This window comes from Lonchura striata, chromosome 1A (assembly GCF_050655825.1).
Source record: "Lonchura striata isolate lonStrDom1 chromosome 1A, ASM5065582v1, whole genome shotgun sequence".
Classification (NCBI taxonomy): Eukaryota; Metazoa; Chordata; class Aves; order Passeriformes; family Estrildidae; genus Lonchura; species Lonchura striata.
In genome coordinates this window covers 6,092,079-6,107,173 of record NC_140741.1, presented here as the reverse complement: position 1 = coordinate 6,107,173, position 15,095 = coordinate 6,092,079, and the positions used below count along the sequence as shown (strand labels likewise).

At 39.4% G+C, this 15,095-nt stretch overlaps 1 protein-coding gene across 4 annotated transcripts in view; it reads left to right on the top strand.

Moving 5' to 3' along the window:
* Positions 1-15,095, top strand: part of MPPED1 (metallophosphoesterase domain containing 1) — a 62,562-nt gene that overhangs the window by 11,348 nt on the left and 36,119 nt on the right. For all 4 annotated transcript variants that reach the window (XM_085568581.1, XM_085568582.1, XM_085568583.1 and 1 more), the window contains exons 2-3: positions 2,105-2,365; positions 7,318-7,503. In XM_085568581.1, coding sequence (XP_085424707.1) covers positions 2,214-2,365; positions 7,318-7,503 — 338 coding nt within the window. In that variant the 5' untranslated portion in view covers positions 2,105-2,213. The remainder of the gene's footprint in view (positions 1-2,104; positions 2,366-7,317; positions 7,504-15,095) is intronic.

Sequence of the window (15,095 nt, the reverse complement as noted above, 5' to 3'; positions counted from 1 at the left end):
ATACTTGATTATTCTTACAAGGATCATGCCTCTCTTCCCTCCCCCTGCTCTGGCACATTCCTTTGTGCTGCTGCTTCTTCTATAGCCTGAACTCAGCATCTGAGAGTGTTTGAAATCCCAAATTTTCTTTGTTGTTATGCTAGCATTTCCTTACCACTCCGTTCTAGGGGTGGGCATGTAGGAATCTGCTCCTTTATTCTGAGGCTGTTTTGCTGTGGTTTGTTAGTGACAGCAACTTGTCATCATCTTACAGCCATTCAGCCAGTGACAAAAACCAAGCTGAATCTTTCATTTTGGCTTCCTGAGAACAAGATTTCCCCAAACAAAAATACTCTGCCACTTCTTGGAGCGCTTAGCATCTGTGGTAGTTTAGCAGAGGGCTGCAGCCCAGATTTTTAAAGATGCTCAAGTGCCTGACTGCCTCTAAACTGAATTTGACCAAAGTACTTGTAAATAGCTTTAAAAATCTGAGTGACTGTGAAGGCCTCCCTCATCCATCGCTCCTGATAGTGGTCCCTTCAGAATGGCAGAAAGGCACATCAACAGAAAATACTTCTAGTCCTGCTGTCCAAAACTCTGCATATTAAGTGAGTTGCTGCATTCTAGCATGGGTTTTCATGAAATACATCTTTGAATCAGATTGCTTGTATTCCCTAGAAGAGAAGAGCCCCTGCTTGCATGAAAGTCAATATTTAAGTCAGACAACTTTTAAAAAGGATGCAAAGTTATACTGTAAAAATACCCACCTTTATAGCTTTTAATCCATTTTTTATTAAAACTGGGAAATGAGAGAAAAATTCACATTTAAATTACTTTCTGATGTTTCTAGGGGATACTCTTTGCATTCAGGTGGCTTCACATTGTTCTTCCCCTACCCATTTTTGGTGCTGCTGTTCTAGACTTGCATAACCTTCAGGGAAAAATTTATTCCCAAATATAAAACCTGTATGGATTTTACGTTTTTTTTAGTATTTAGTAACATTTAACTGTGTATTAGCCTTGGAATTAGTCTGTTTTCCTGTGAATCCATAATGCTGGGTTAGTGCTGACTAAAAAGTGTTTGAAAAGGGTAGCCCTTCATATTTATGTCCTTCACTCAAGGAGTTGTGTGCTCCTCAGGGTGTTCCTTCAGTGGTGCTACAGAGCCAGGATCGAGCGCACAGAAAACTGTTCTGGTGTAAGAAACAGGCACTTGCAGTGCTTCTCCATAATAAATGTCACAGAGTTTGGGAAAATTTAGTTAAACTAGTTCTTGTTTAATTAACTTGCATTTGAGTTGTGCATAGTAATGTATTCCATTTCAGGTTTGGTGGGGGTTTCCTGAGGGAGGATGGGGAATAAAACTTCATCAGTGGTTTGAAAAGCAAAACCAGTGAGAGGCTCTAAGTCAGGAAAAAGGGAACAAAGAACCAAATACATACAATAGCACAAAAGAAGAACCACTGACAGAGTTAGAGATACAACCTGACACTTGCTGGCTGGGGCGGTGGTGGCAGGTATGGTTCTGTCCAAGCAGTGCTCCTGTAGACTGATGGAGTTTCCCTCTGGAGGTGCAGTGCAGAGGTCTCAGCTGTTCCCCTTGGAAGAGGAGATCCCCTTGCTGTCTGCACAACCCTGCTCATATCCTTGATGGCATCGTTTGGCTCCTCCCTCTGGGCGGAGCATCTCACAACAGAATGCTGCGATCTTATCGGCCATGTGGCTGAAAGAACAGCTGCTCCTGGAGGGACCTATCTCTGAGTCAGGAAATAAAGAAAGAAAGGGATTGCAGCTCGAGGTGGTAATGGAATACACCCCAATATTATAACCTAGGACAATCAGTTCTATGAAATAAAAAAAGAAAGTAAATGACTCTGTTGGAAAAGCATTGTGATTTGACGTGGCTTGCAGAATGATGGTCTTGTCTTGTCTTTTGGGTTTAGACTGAAAGTCTGACATACTTGAGCTATGTTCTGTAGCAAGTTTACTTTCACTCCACGCTTCCCACCCCGAATTAAAGCCTGCCCACCAGGTCGCTGAGCTGGAAAAGCTGGTGTCCTTTGAGCAGCGTGTCTTCATCCCTCCTCCTTCACCTGGGGTCACGCTGTGTCTCCCTGTGCCGCAGGTGCCTGGACGGGGAGCGCGCCGGCCGGGCCGGGGGCTGCCATGGTGCTGGCCCCCGCAGCAGGCAGATAGCAGCGATGGTGGCCTGAGGGCTCCAGCCCAGCGCAGACATGGCCTTCGCCCAGTCCCACATCATGGCAGCCAGGAGGCACCAGCACAGCCGGCTCATCATCGAGGTGGACGAGTACAGCTCCAACCCCACGCAGGCTTTCACCTTCTACAACATTAACCAGGGACGCTTCCAGCCCCCACACGTGCAAATGTAAGTATCGCGGTGCTGTTGTTGCTCCGGCACGGCCTTCGGAATGGTTGTTGCCTTGTCGATGTGGCATTTGATGGATCAGTCAACAAGAATTCAAGGAACGCTGTTCTGCTGCCTTTCTAATAATGTTTACTATAACGACAAGAAATCAGTCCATTTGAAAAGTACTTTGTTAAAAGATGGGAGAAAGATTCCCTCACTGGTGTAAGTATACTACTTAGGTATTAAAAAGAGAAATAAAAAACAAGCGGTGGCAATAAAACACAAGATTTTACAAGGATGATACTTTCTGCAATCTTAATAACGTTTGTTTGCTTTGTGTGCTTGCATATTCATGTACATGGCTGCTGAAAACACCAAGCCTGGATCTGCGTAGCACACATTCTGTTTGGTTGGTTATATTGCAGCTGCATACAAGGGAAAAATCGTATCAATACATAAAATACTGTGGGCACCCATCCGAAAACTTACTTTCCAAAAGAGCCAAGTGCTTAAAGAGTAATTAAAATAATGTGTTTGTTTCTGACTTCTTATATAACGACAACATCAGTAAAATTAACTGCTCTAGATGATTTACTTGTAACGTAAACTGGAGAATTATAATTACGAAATTAAACCTGCCATAAAGTTTAAAGCCAGAAGGAAGAGCAAAACAGTAAAGCTATTACAAATAAATTAAGTATAAAATTCTACTGTAAAATATTTTTATAGGGAATAAAAATGTCTGCACCATTTTATTGTGTTTATTAAAGAGAGAAGCAGCCTTATCTTTAGATCAGATGGCTGGTTTTCATTTTTTAAAGAGAACCCTTTTCCTTTAGGAAGACTGAACAAATAGTCACTTAGTTTACATTTTTGGTATTTAATATGATTTGATAACTTAAAAACGTAGGTCGTGATTTCTGCAGTTAAAAACCTCAGCACTTGTGACTGGTTGAATGCTGTGTGTCTATTTAGTGAATGCTTCTTTAGCATAAATTAGATTATATAAAAAATCTGATGACTAACATGTATATCAAGATGGTGAGCAAACACTCGGTTTTTGGGGGCAGTATATTATGATCTGTGTTGGGGTTTTTTAGATCCTACTGAAATGCAAACAGTAAAATGAGTTGAGTGTTAGCACTGGGAAACATCTTTTGTTTATAGAGCTGGCAAATGGTAGAAAAAGTACAAACAAACAAATGTGGGTTCAGAAATACTTTTACAAATGAAAATGCCAAATGCAGGTTGCCTGATATGTTGAGGCTTAGCTATTCTTTGTGAATACTCAGACAGCTCCTGGGCACTCAGGAATTTGTTTCCTGATCTTAAGGAAGCCAGGGCTGAAAATAAGTTATTTAGTAGTATTTACTTGGTTCTGAACAATATACTGCTTAAACTTCTAACCAGTAAGAAATCATGGTACTGGAGGCTTAGGCAGTCAACTACATAATCGAAACCCAGCACCCAAGCAAGGAGCTGAAAATAAGATGCCCTTAGAAAACAATTCCTCAGAAGAGTTTAGCAATCTCTCATGAATGATTAATACTATTGAAGAAGCTTGTGCAAATAGAAAAACAGGCCAAATCAATTGAAACACGTACCACAATCTGACCTACACTTTCTCTTTGCACAGAAATAGTAAATAATGATTCTGAATACCAGTAGGATTGCTTTTTCTTCCTACCAGTGAATAGAAGAGTAACAAAGAAGGGAAAAGTAGACATAAAAAGGGTGACAAAAGCACCTTTTATTCACATGGTTGTTGTGGGTGAAATCCTAGCCCTGCTTCTGTGCATGTAAGTTTTGTCCTTAACTCCAGGCTTTGTGCATGGTTCAAAATACCTCCATTAGTGATGTTGCAGGCAATCATAAACATTTCACACAGACCAGTTAACATCTGAACTCTCAGTAAACTACTTTCACCACGGGGTGGGAGGAGGATTGTATGCTCAATTTTCTTCAGGATTCAGTCTTGTTGCAGCTCTCCCTTGGGCCTCTGTGCAGGTTTGGATTTCTTATTTGATGTTTTAGCTCCCAGAACATGCTGCCAGCCCTTTCTGGACCTGTCGTAGTCTGGCATCCCTGTGCTTGTGAGATGACTGGGTTGCCTCTGACAAGGAGCATGGTAAATTCTGCCAGTGTTTTTCAAGTCCATCAGTCATTTCTGGAAAGTGCCTGTCTCACTCCTTCCTGAAGTACTGAAATCTAGTGTATAAACTACCCTCAAGAAGTGTTTTTGCTCTGAGATGTTCCAGCTTCGCTTTTCAGTTTCTCTGCAAGTTTTCCTACTGATGTAAAGAAAAACAAAAGCATTTGCACAGAAATAATCAGCAGATCTGTATTCCTCTGCTCATGCTGCAAGCTGTGCATTGGGTGTTGGTGTGACAGCTGCTGTGGGAACGCGTTACACAAGAATATGGGGATTGAGCCTTCAGAAATTATTTCCAGTAATACAGCTTAGATGAGTTTGTGAAACTTGACATATGCTTTTACCTATATATGGTGTCAGTGCGTGCATATCACTTCAACATGAGAAATCTGCATCTCATTTATTTGGGTAGGTTTTTTGTATTGATGCCTTTTTCCCCACGAAAATTCTCTGGCCTATTGCAGAGAATTTAAAAGTTACACATACCTCAGCAACCAGGAAAATGCTGTCCACACCTTCCCCATCCCCATCCAAGACATGTGCATTTTGTGCTCCATGGGGTTGCCATGGTAAGCCTGCTGTTCTTACCACACAGCTTCCTATGTGAGACGTACACTACTCCCTAAAACCCTCCTTACTGCTGTGCTGAGCTTTAAAAGATTTCTGAAGGAGAAGCTGTACCTGCTTTAAAGGCTACCCTACCATGAAAAGTCAAAAAGTGGTGTTTTAGATCAGTCCATATTCTTATGTCTGCCAAGGCATTACCAATTATTTAAAGCTGGCTTGGTAATGCCATCTGTAACTTGCTTTGGGAAGTGCTGGGCAGGGAGAGCAAGAATTCAGTTTACTGGACTGATGTTTAATTCTTGTAGCTTGAGCAGCTACAGTGATAGCCAAGGTCAGCCCCTCATCATTTTTAGCCAACCATCCCGGTTCATTTTGTGAACTGGCTGCATCATCCTTCACACAGCTCCCACCTGGGGGCAAATCCTTGCCCCCCAGTCTGAGCCCCACCATTCACCACCCACATTCCTCTGCACCCCGGCTGCCTACCCTGGAGCTTGCCCTGTGCAGCTTTCTCCTCTTCCAAAACAGGGCCATTTTTAGCATCTCAACCCTTCTCCTTCATCTGCCCTTCCCCAAATGCCCTACACAAGGTGGTTCCGGCTGCTTGGAGTCCAAGCACTGCACTCTTTGCCACCCAAATTTTAGAGTTCCCATTACATCCCTGCTTACATATGCCCCTGGCATGTAGCTCATCAGGCAGGATTTGAGGTTTTACCCTCAGCTCATATTTAGCTACTTTCTGCTCAAAACCTGCAACTTCAGAAAGACAACCCTAAGGTGTTTGTATGAAAAGGCTGCTCCTCCAGTTTTGCTGCAAAAAGCCCAACATTTCTTCTTCCGATGTGGAAAAGATGGATACAAAATAATTGGTTCATACTCTGGTTTTGTAGTTACACTGTAGAAAATGCTAAGACCTTTTTCTGTATTTAACAAGATTTCAATGTTTTAGATTAGTTCCTCACCCTCTCACTAATCCTGTGAAGTTGTCAAAACCACATCAGCTTATCTGCCTATAAATTTCATATAATTTTTTGACACGGAGAAAAGGTTGAGTGATTAAAGATCATCGTCTTATGCCTTTTAAGCAGTAAAATGCTTTTTGAAAATTTACCTAGTAAACAGAAGTAGTATTATTAAAAGCAAAGATCTCTATGATTTTTTTTTCCCCTGAGTTTGTCTATGTACAATTGAAGCACAACCAGCACAGGATAGAAATATGTACTGTATACTGCAACAGTGAACAAAACAAATTTTATTTGCCCTTTCAAAAGAAATGTTGAAAAAGTAAAACAGTTCATAACAATTCCGTATATCTCTCTGGCTTCTAGTGACACTAATATAATTCTTGCATCTCTTGCTTTTTGATTTTTTTTTCCATGAGAATTCTCTAACAGGAGTAGCAGATACAGTATAGCTGCATGTAGACAGATTTGCTTCTATGTATTCAAGCAAAATATGGATTGAGGTTAAAAAGATTGATTGGAAAACAAGTGTTCCTTCTACAGCAGAGAGGTGTTCTCTGATTTCCTCTTGTAAATTATAAGTGAGTCTCAGCAAACTGGGATGATGATCTTTTTGTTTCTTCAGTTTTGACTGTAGAGACTGGGTTCTGAACAATGCAGCCTCACCCCTCACAGCATCTGATTTCATTTAGTGTAATTAGGCCCAGAAAGTCGTCACTTTGTCCTGACAGCAGTCAGGCTTTAATGTACATTTACAGCTGTTAGGAGAGTTTTAATGTTGCTTTGCATTAACACACTGAAACATAGCTCCAAAATGGGTTAATTAAATTTGCTCAAATTGAGTAACTTGCAGAAAAGAAGTTATAATTAGAAAGGGAAAAAAAGCATCTGAATGCATTTATGTATCTAAACTAAATCTTTTCCCTGTGTACAGTGTAATCATATTTAAACAATGGCATGGGATAGTACTTTTCCTTTGAAAATAGCAATGCCTTTGATATATTTGTAAGTATTTGTGTCAGAATTACTGCTGTAGTCCAATCTCTTTTCCTTAATCTCTTTAAATTAATCTATCTACCCAACAAATACTGAAAATGTTGTGATGTGAACATCAAGAATTTTTACACCTCCCATTAGTGTTAGGTTTGTTTTAATAAATCCTTCCATCAGGCAGATTTAGAAGTGTGTGTAATCTTTTGTAAAGGTAAAAAAGTAGTGTCAGAATTGCAAAGCAGGCACTGAGGAGTACGTAAATACTTTATAACCTTGTTATGATGCATTTCCTACAGGGTTGATCCGGTGCCCCATGACGCTCCGAAGCCTCCAGGATATACACGATTTGTCTGTATTTCTGATACTCACTCAAGAACTGATCCCATCCAAATGCCATATGGAGATGTGTTAATACATGCTGGTGATTTTACTGAGCTGGGACTTCCTAGTGAAGTAAAAAAATTCAACGAATGGCTAGGTAGGTATTGAATTCTGTGTGGATTTGACAGTAAATTTGTAAATTTGTTTACTGATTGTACTGCCCCTTCTGCCTCCCAGTTAAAAACCATCATGCACTCAGAAATCATGAATATTAATTTGACTTTTAAGTTTGAATGACAGTGAGCAGGAATCAGATTTTTTTTCCTTAGATTCGACAAATATTTTTGCATTTTTCCAACTGAGCAAATAGGATTTGTGAGACTATTCATCTGTTCTGCCTTCACACTCTCAAGTGTACATTAAGCAACTTGGTGCTAGCAACAATTGAAGTCAGGAGGCCTTTAATGATTTACATAAAACCTCTTGCATACATTGTTACAGCTTTGCTGCCTCCCCCAAAAAGTTGTTGTGACTGAAAACATTTTTCTGTTTAACCCCAGAGGGCTCATAGGTTTGGGGTTTTTTTGTTATATCTGAGGCTCAGCTGCACCACAGAGATGAATTCTGAACAAAGCAAGCCCTGTGTGCCTGTGGTTGCTGCCTTGGATGTAGCAGACCAGATGTAGATGCCTTCTGTAGGCAACTTTTGGCATTGCTAACTGAAATTCTGTTCCACTGGGCAAGAGAGTGATGATTTACATGTGCTTCTGCAATGTTTTGTATATGCTAAAAAAAAAAAAAAAAAAAAAAAAAGCAGTGAAAATTGGAAAGCATGCACTGTATCCAGACAAAAACCCTCATCGGAGCTGTTCTTGCAGCATTGCAGATACCTTAATTTAGAATAAAAGTGTCTTCTGGATTCTGACACTCTGAGACTTCATTAATTAAAAAAAGGTGAGAGGAAATGAAGGAGTTGGGGAGAGAAAGGACCCAGTTTAAGGGTAACAAATTTCAACTTTTTGTCTTGATTTTCTTTCTTGTAATTGATATTTCTACATTTTTTCTTTTCTTTTCTTTTTTTTTTGCTACGTATTTCAGCATTCCTCACAAGGAAGGCAGAAAGCAGACAGATGCATGTAGGCTGAAATGGAATTTTAAAAGGAAAGTCAGGACTTCACAATTTAAACAAATATTTACTAGCAAATAATTATCAGCAAGGCTGATAAATATTTATTTGAGCTCAGGAACCCAATAATATGCCCCACACAGAAAAATTGTTTTTTTCTGTGACTATGAAGGTAGGAACAGCATGTGGAATAATTGATATAGAGCCATCAGCTCTTGTCTCTGCACCTAAATGGAACAGGTTGGTTATAAAACAGCAAGTTTTGACCCTATTCTGTAGGTCTCTACCATGTATTATAGTTATGTGCTGAAAATAGCATTTACAAATTATTCAAACCATATGGTTACCCCTTCTAAATAATCCTGATTTTATTTATCTGCTGGTGTGGGAAGAGAAGTGCTTTGGGATATTGCTGGTGATCAAGGATTGGGCTGTGCACATTGCTTGCTGCACAGTTTTTGTCTCCAGTTCTCCATCTGCCTCCCTGCTGGTCACAGCTGTACGGTGTTCTGAAGATGTCTGTAAGCTGAAATCCTCCCAAAATGGTAGGGAGATTTCCCAAGGCATTTCTGTGATGTTCTCTTCATCATTTTTATTCCAAAAAAAAAGGCTTAATTTTCTGACTTTTCAGGCATGCTTCCAATTTCATGGTAGCGTGCACTTGGGAAAAGGTGATCTTGGTGGTTGGAGTTCTATTTTTGAAAGAGCAAAAGATTTGAGATACAGGAAGTTAGCAAGTTAAAAGGTTTTTGTTTAGTTTCTTGGCAATTTAAAATAAAGATTTAACTTAAATTTTTAATGAAGTTTTTTTTTTTTGGTTGTTTTAAATGAGCAGTTTAATTCAAGTCTTGAATATATTGAGTCTTCACAAAATCTGCAGTAAATGGCAGTGTGGTTAAAAGCATCCCCATTGAGAAGGAATTTCAGAAGGTTTTGCTTGTTGTCCATTTTTTTGTGAAGGCGTTAGTCTCCAACATCTTTGGTTTTTCTAGATAGCTGCTTCCAGTACCTTCCATAATTTTGCAGTTCCACAGCCAACCCAACCTTCTCCTTCCTTAATATTTTACTGGTTTCTTGAGAAAGTAACTGGCAGACTCTGGCACCAACTTTTCCTCCACTGCCATTCTTCCTTGCTGCTGCCAGATCTCCCTGTTTATTCCTTCATGCACAGGGCTCACTTTCCCACTTATTTTGTTGTCTAATCCATGTTAGATTATGACTAACTTGGATTACGACTTCGTTTTGCCTTGCAATAAACACTGGGTTTGATACACCTTGCCTTGATCTCAGCTTCCCCTCAAGCACGAGATGCAAACCCTCCTCCTGCTTTTCCTCCAAGGCTTTATGTGCAGCATTGATTCCCACCTTTCATTTTTCACTTTTGCCATCCCCTCTTGGGTCTGTGCCACTCTGATCTCTCTGCTTCATCCTTCCAGATGAACTTGCCCTTCAGCAAGTTCAGATTTTATCTTTGCGCTTTGCACAAAAATCCTGCGCCTGTCTGATGGAAAATTTATTTTACATTACCATCATTAACTTCCATGGGCCTTATGATTCTATCAAGCACATGCTCAAGTGTTGTGCTAATAGAGGCACATTGGCTGGATGAGTCATCCCCTAAAATCTGTTTCTTTTTATTTTTCTTTTTCTGACTTTTTCTTTTTCTGACTGTCCCTGGTTCCCAGGAGAGCCGCTAGCAGCTCGGGTAGCGGCGCCTACGATCCCAGCGTTGCCCCTGGCTGGGGCTGGTAGCTCAGGTGCCCTGTTTTGGCTGCCCTTTAGTCACCAAGTTTTATCCTTCTGACCCCTAAAGCCCCCTAGTTCACTTCAGTTTGTTCTTTCTGGTGATTAATTGCTTTCTGTCATGTGTCTTTTTCTCTAAGCACTTTCTCAGGGAGAGAGTGGAGGTTTCATTAGGGTTGGCTTGGTGTCTAACTGTGGAAGAGAGAAAATGTTGGTGATCACTGGATGTGCTTATTTTCTTAGCCTTCTATGGTAGGCAGTCCCATTACTTTTAATTTCATATATAGATTTTTCTTCTCTGAGTTTTTAAATTGCCTTTAGGGTCTGTGCAAAATTTGAGCACAGACAGTTTTGCAACAGAGTTCCAGAATATGACACGGATGGTGAGATGAACTGGGCTTATTCTGAGCCTGTCACCTACTAGCTTCATTTGGTATTTCCTAATACTGGAAGAGGCAAATGAAAAATTTATCATGTTTTATTCTGCTTAAGAATTTTTAGGCTCTTTCCATATCTGCCCTAAAGATATTTTTCAGGCTGAAGATTGTTCAGAAGTCCTTAAATGCCTTTGATCATCTGTGTCACTCTTTGTATCTCTTTGTTCCACATCCTTTTAAAGAGAGTGAGACCAGAGCTGCACATGTTCTGAGAACACTACAGATAATTCTCTGGCACAATGAAACTTCCTAGTTCTCTTTTCCTTTCTGGTGTTGTGGATTATTCTGTTTTTAATAGGACAATGAGATGACATTGTCATAAAATTTCCTAATACAATTCCATGAAGCCTTTCCTGAATGGTAATACCTAGTTCAGAACCCATCACTGCATCTATAGTTCTTGTATTTTTGTCCAAATTTTAAAAAATATTCTGCATAAATTTATGGTCAGTTTCATCTGTCCTCTTATTGCCCAGTAATGAAATAACATTATGCACTTTTGCAAGTGAGATTACTATTTTGCTGATGTTTTTCAGGGTAACTTAGAAAACTAAGGGATGAACAGTCAGTTTACAAAGCATACAAACAGTGTCATTGCCCTTCCTTCCTTTTTTTCTGAACTGACCCTTCTTCTGTTATCATATCTCAACTTCTTCCTTTTTTTTATCTAGTTTGTTCTCTTACTGTATTTTTCTTCCAAATTAAAAAATTCCCTTTTGGGGAATCAGAAGAAGATGAAGTACAAGATATGTTTTATGGACTTAACAGAAGGCCAAGAATCCAGGGAAACTTTCTGATAATTTATAAGGATGCATGGTATGACTTCAAACGTGTGCTAATTTTCCAGTGTGATAAGGAGATTTTAATGATAACACTTCAAACAGACAGAAATAATCTGCAGCTTTTTCATTATTTTGGGTTTTGTTATCCATTCCCTTCTTCCCTACCTGCATATCAATCAAATGTCTAGTAGGACAAATACGATGTATGTCCTGCCTTAGCACACTCGTCAAATACTGACTCCAAAACCATCTCTATTTTTTATCTCCCATATTGCTGGCACTAGAAATTGCCTGCTTGGCTCAGTTGCTCATGTAATTCCCTTTGCTCAAGCCTGTAATATCATTTCCAAATTGTGTATGCTCCAAGACCCGCTGTCACTTTGAGCTTGTAGGTTACTTTCCTGGAAATTTAACTAAATGGCTGATCTGTGGTATAAGCTGTAACACATACTTCCATCTTGTCTCTGGGAATTCTCTTCTGTGCATGGATTGGGAAGATTACTTAAACTAACACATTTTGTAATATATATTGTTTCAGTGTGTTTGCTTGACATTTTCCAGTTTCTAAGACAGACTTTCTATTTGAAATTCAAGGTCAAGGTAACTTGAAAATAAAAAAATAGAAGGTGACTTGGAGTTATGGAAAACAATAATTAGCTCTTCATAGTATTTTTCTGAAAATACTATTACAAGCATGTTGTACACACACAAACCCAAACAAAAAAAGAATTACATTATTTGACATGCACTTCAGAAGCTGACCTAGGCAAATTCAGCACAAAAGATAACATTTTTATTTCAGACTACTTTATTTTAGAGTGAAGATGTCTACCAACTGTAGTAACTAGCACAACTAGAAATGCCTGCTTCTAGAATTAGATTGTATTTTATATAATCCTGTAGTATTAGATTCTGTAGACAGAATCAGAGATTTTTCAATGGACATCATCTATACTTTTTAGAATTCTTGATAAAAGATCTTCAGAAAAACTTGTAGTCACTAGGCTTCTTTGCTTTACTGGTCAGCTTTGCACAATGCTATTTTTCTTCCTCTCTTAACAGGTATATTTTTAAGTTCACTGATACTCACATTTAAACCAGATTAAAATAATGTTGAAGATGAAAAAAACCAGCCTCAGAGCAGCAAAAGGAATTAGAATTTATATATTGTAGTCATGCCATTTTGACCATCGGTAATTACACTATTTTTATGTTAATGTAGAAACCCCTTGAAAGAAGTATTTAAGCATTAATTATCTATTTACAAAAGAATGGCTTTGGAAATGCAGTGAAAAACATTGAGCTGTGTAGGGATTTAGAACAGATGCCAATTTTAAAAGACTGGGCATACTAAAAAAAGGTTTTTACTGCTGTTCTTAAATGTATGGTGGCTTGATGCATTTATACATCCAAGGCTCAGACACAGAAAATTGCACTGCAACACACTCTCCTAGTATTTCTCCAGTTCTGGAGAGTTAGGATGTCCTGGGAACTTCAGAATATTAAACTGGCTTCTGTGAGGAGTTTTTAAGTTGTATCCTTGTGTTGGGAAGATGATCCAAAGCAACTATTTTCCACGTACACCTCCTGCGCCAGTGGTGAGAAGCTGTAGAGCTGTCATGGGTGCTAAAGTGTTGTTCCTTCATTTCCTCCTTCCAAACCCATGAGCTTCTGGGGGATTTCTTGAACTTTGTACTAATACTGTGCTTGCCTCTTTCCACTAATGCATTGCAAAGTAGCCAAACTCCAGGATTCTGAGTCTGTGGTTTCATAAATACTGAGATCCCTGACCCTTCAAATGAGCAAGTGAATAAAAATACCCAGTCTTATCCCAGACTAGCAGACAGGAAGGCAATGTGGCAAAGAAGTGAAGAGAACAACCACAGAACTGGAAAGATCTGGTATGTGAGTCTGTGAACTGTCATTGCCTCTGGCAGAGATATTTGAAAGAGCCTGAGGAAGACAGGCAACCAAATTCTAGTTAGTCATCTTCAGATTTGACAGCCTCTTTATTGTTCCCCCTTGTGAAATTGTAAAAATGATGCTTGATCCACCTACCACCTGAATGTGTTGGAGGATTAATTATTCTCAGCACAGCACTTTGAACACCTATTGTGCAGCACTGTACACAAACATTAGACATGGTTATTAGTGCTGTGCACCTCGTACGCTGACATGACACACGGCTCTTTGTAGTCTTCCCTTCCACAAGGTGACAAGTGGGAGATGCTGAAAGCACCTCCGTGGGATCTGAAGATCTGAATAGGAATCCGTAGCAGTGTGCACAGAGATCCATGTAGGAAGTGTAAAACGTTTTTTAATTGTTATTTTTTAACTCAGTTTTCTCAGCTCTTTCCCTTTGGTGGTCCCCAGATACAAATTGTAACCAAAACTAGAATATTTCAGGGCACAGAAAAGATGTGGTAGGAATTGTATCTCCTCAGAAAATTTAAGACTAGTTATCCCAGGAAGTAAAAGAAGAAAAAATAAACTTATGAAATGGACTGTGACTTATTTAGTTGGTGGCTTTCAAGTCATAAGTGCTATAAGCTGAGGGGACAAATCAAAGGAAGGTTCAGTTTCAGTCCAGGCACACATTGCAGTTGTGCAATTTTGTAGCCATCTCTTACAGACCACAGGTGAGCAGAAGGTGAAGATCCAAGTAACCTTTTGTCTTGATTCAGTGCAGCTACTCTAATGGCCTAGTTATGCATTGGGCTGGTTCTGCATAATTGCAGGGTAATTAAATAAACCAAGCTAAAATGAAGCCACTTTTCCCTTAGAAGTAATTTTGACCAATTATTATATGTGTGTGGGTGGGTATAAAGCACAGTATATCAAAGAGCCTAAGTTGGGATTATTATCAGGTGGTTTTTTTTTAGTTTGATTTGCCTTCGTCTATTTTAAGGAATCTTGTTTTATCGGCGTGAGCAGTGTTTTATGTGTTTGCTGTTTTAGTGTTTGGTATAATTTACTGGCTTTTTCAATGCAAGAATGGCTAGAGCTGGAAGGTTACAGATGACTTTGGAGGGAGTGTTCATTTATGGTATTATTCCAGATTACACACCATACAGAAAGTATGTTAATGTGAATTTCCCAGACATTAGCCCCAGTGTTTAAACACAGAACTGTCAAAAAGATGCTAAAAAGCAATCGGAGACAGTTATAGAGTCTTTCCACTGTATCACTCACTGCTGTATTCTAAAAGGTTGAAATGAGAGGGAAGAAGCACTAAGTGGACACTTCTATGATTTTAATGAATATCAAAAATTCTGCTCAGTACAAAATACCAGAAAAGAAGCAAAATACATCTGCCTGTTCAGGTTTTCATTTTAGCTTGGCAAAGTTGGGAACTGATAACAACTGCGAGCTTCAGAGGAGGTCCAAAGTTGATAAAGGTGCCTCACTTGGTACAAGGGGAGCCTGCAGTATGGACATCATGAGCTTGCACTTGGATTATTTCAGTGTTGATCTGGTTACTGGGTTGCTGATAGAACAGGATGAACCCTTAAACACACAGAATTCTACTTTGAACAAGCTCAGCTGCAGAGAAGTAGCAAACAGACAGTGTTTCTCAGCAGGCTGCATTATGCAGCCTGTAGTCCAAATAATGGTTCCCCAGCACTTCAAGTTATTTTGTTAAAATTATGTTCGCCATAAAAAGA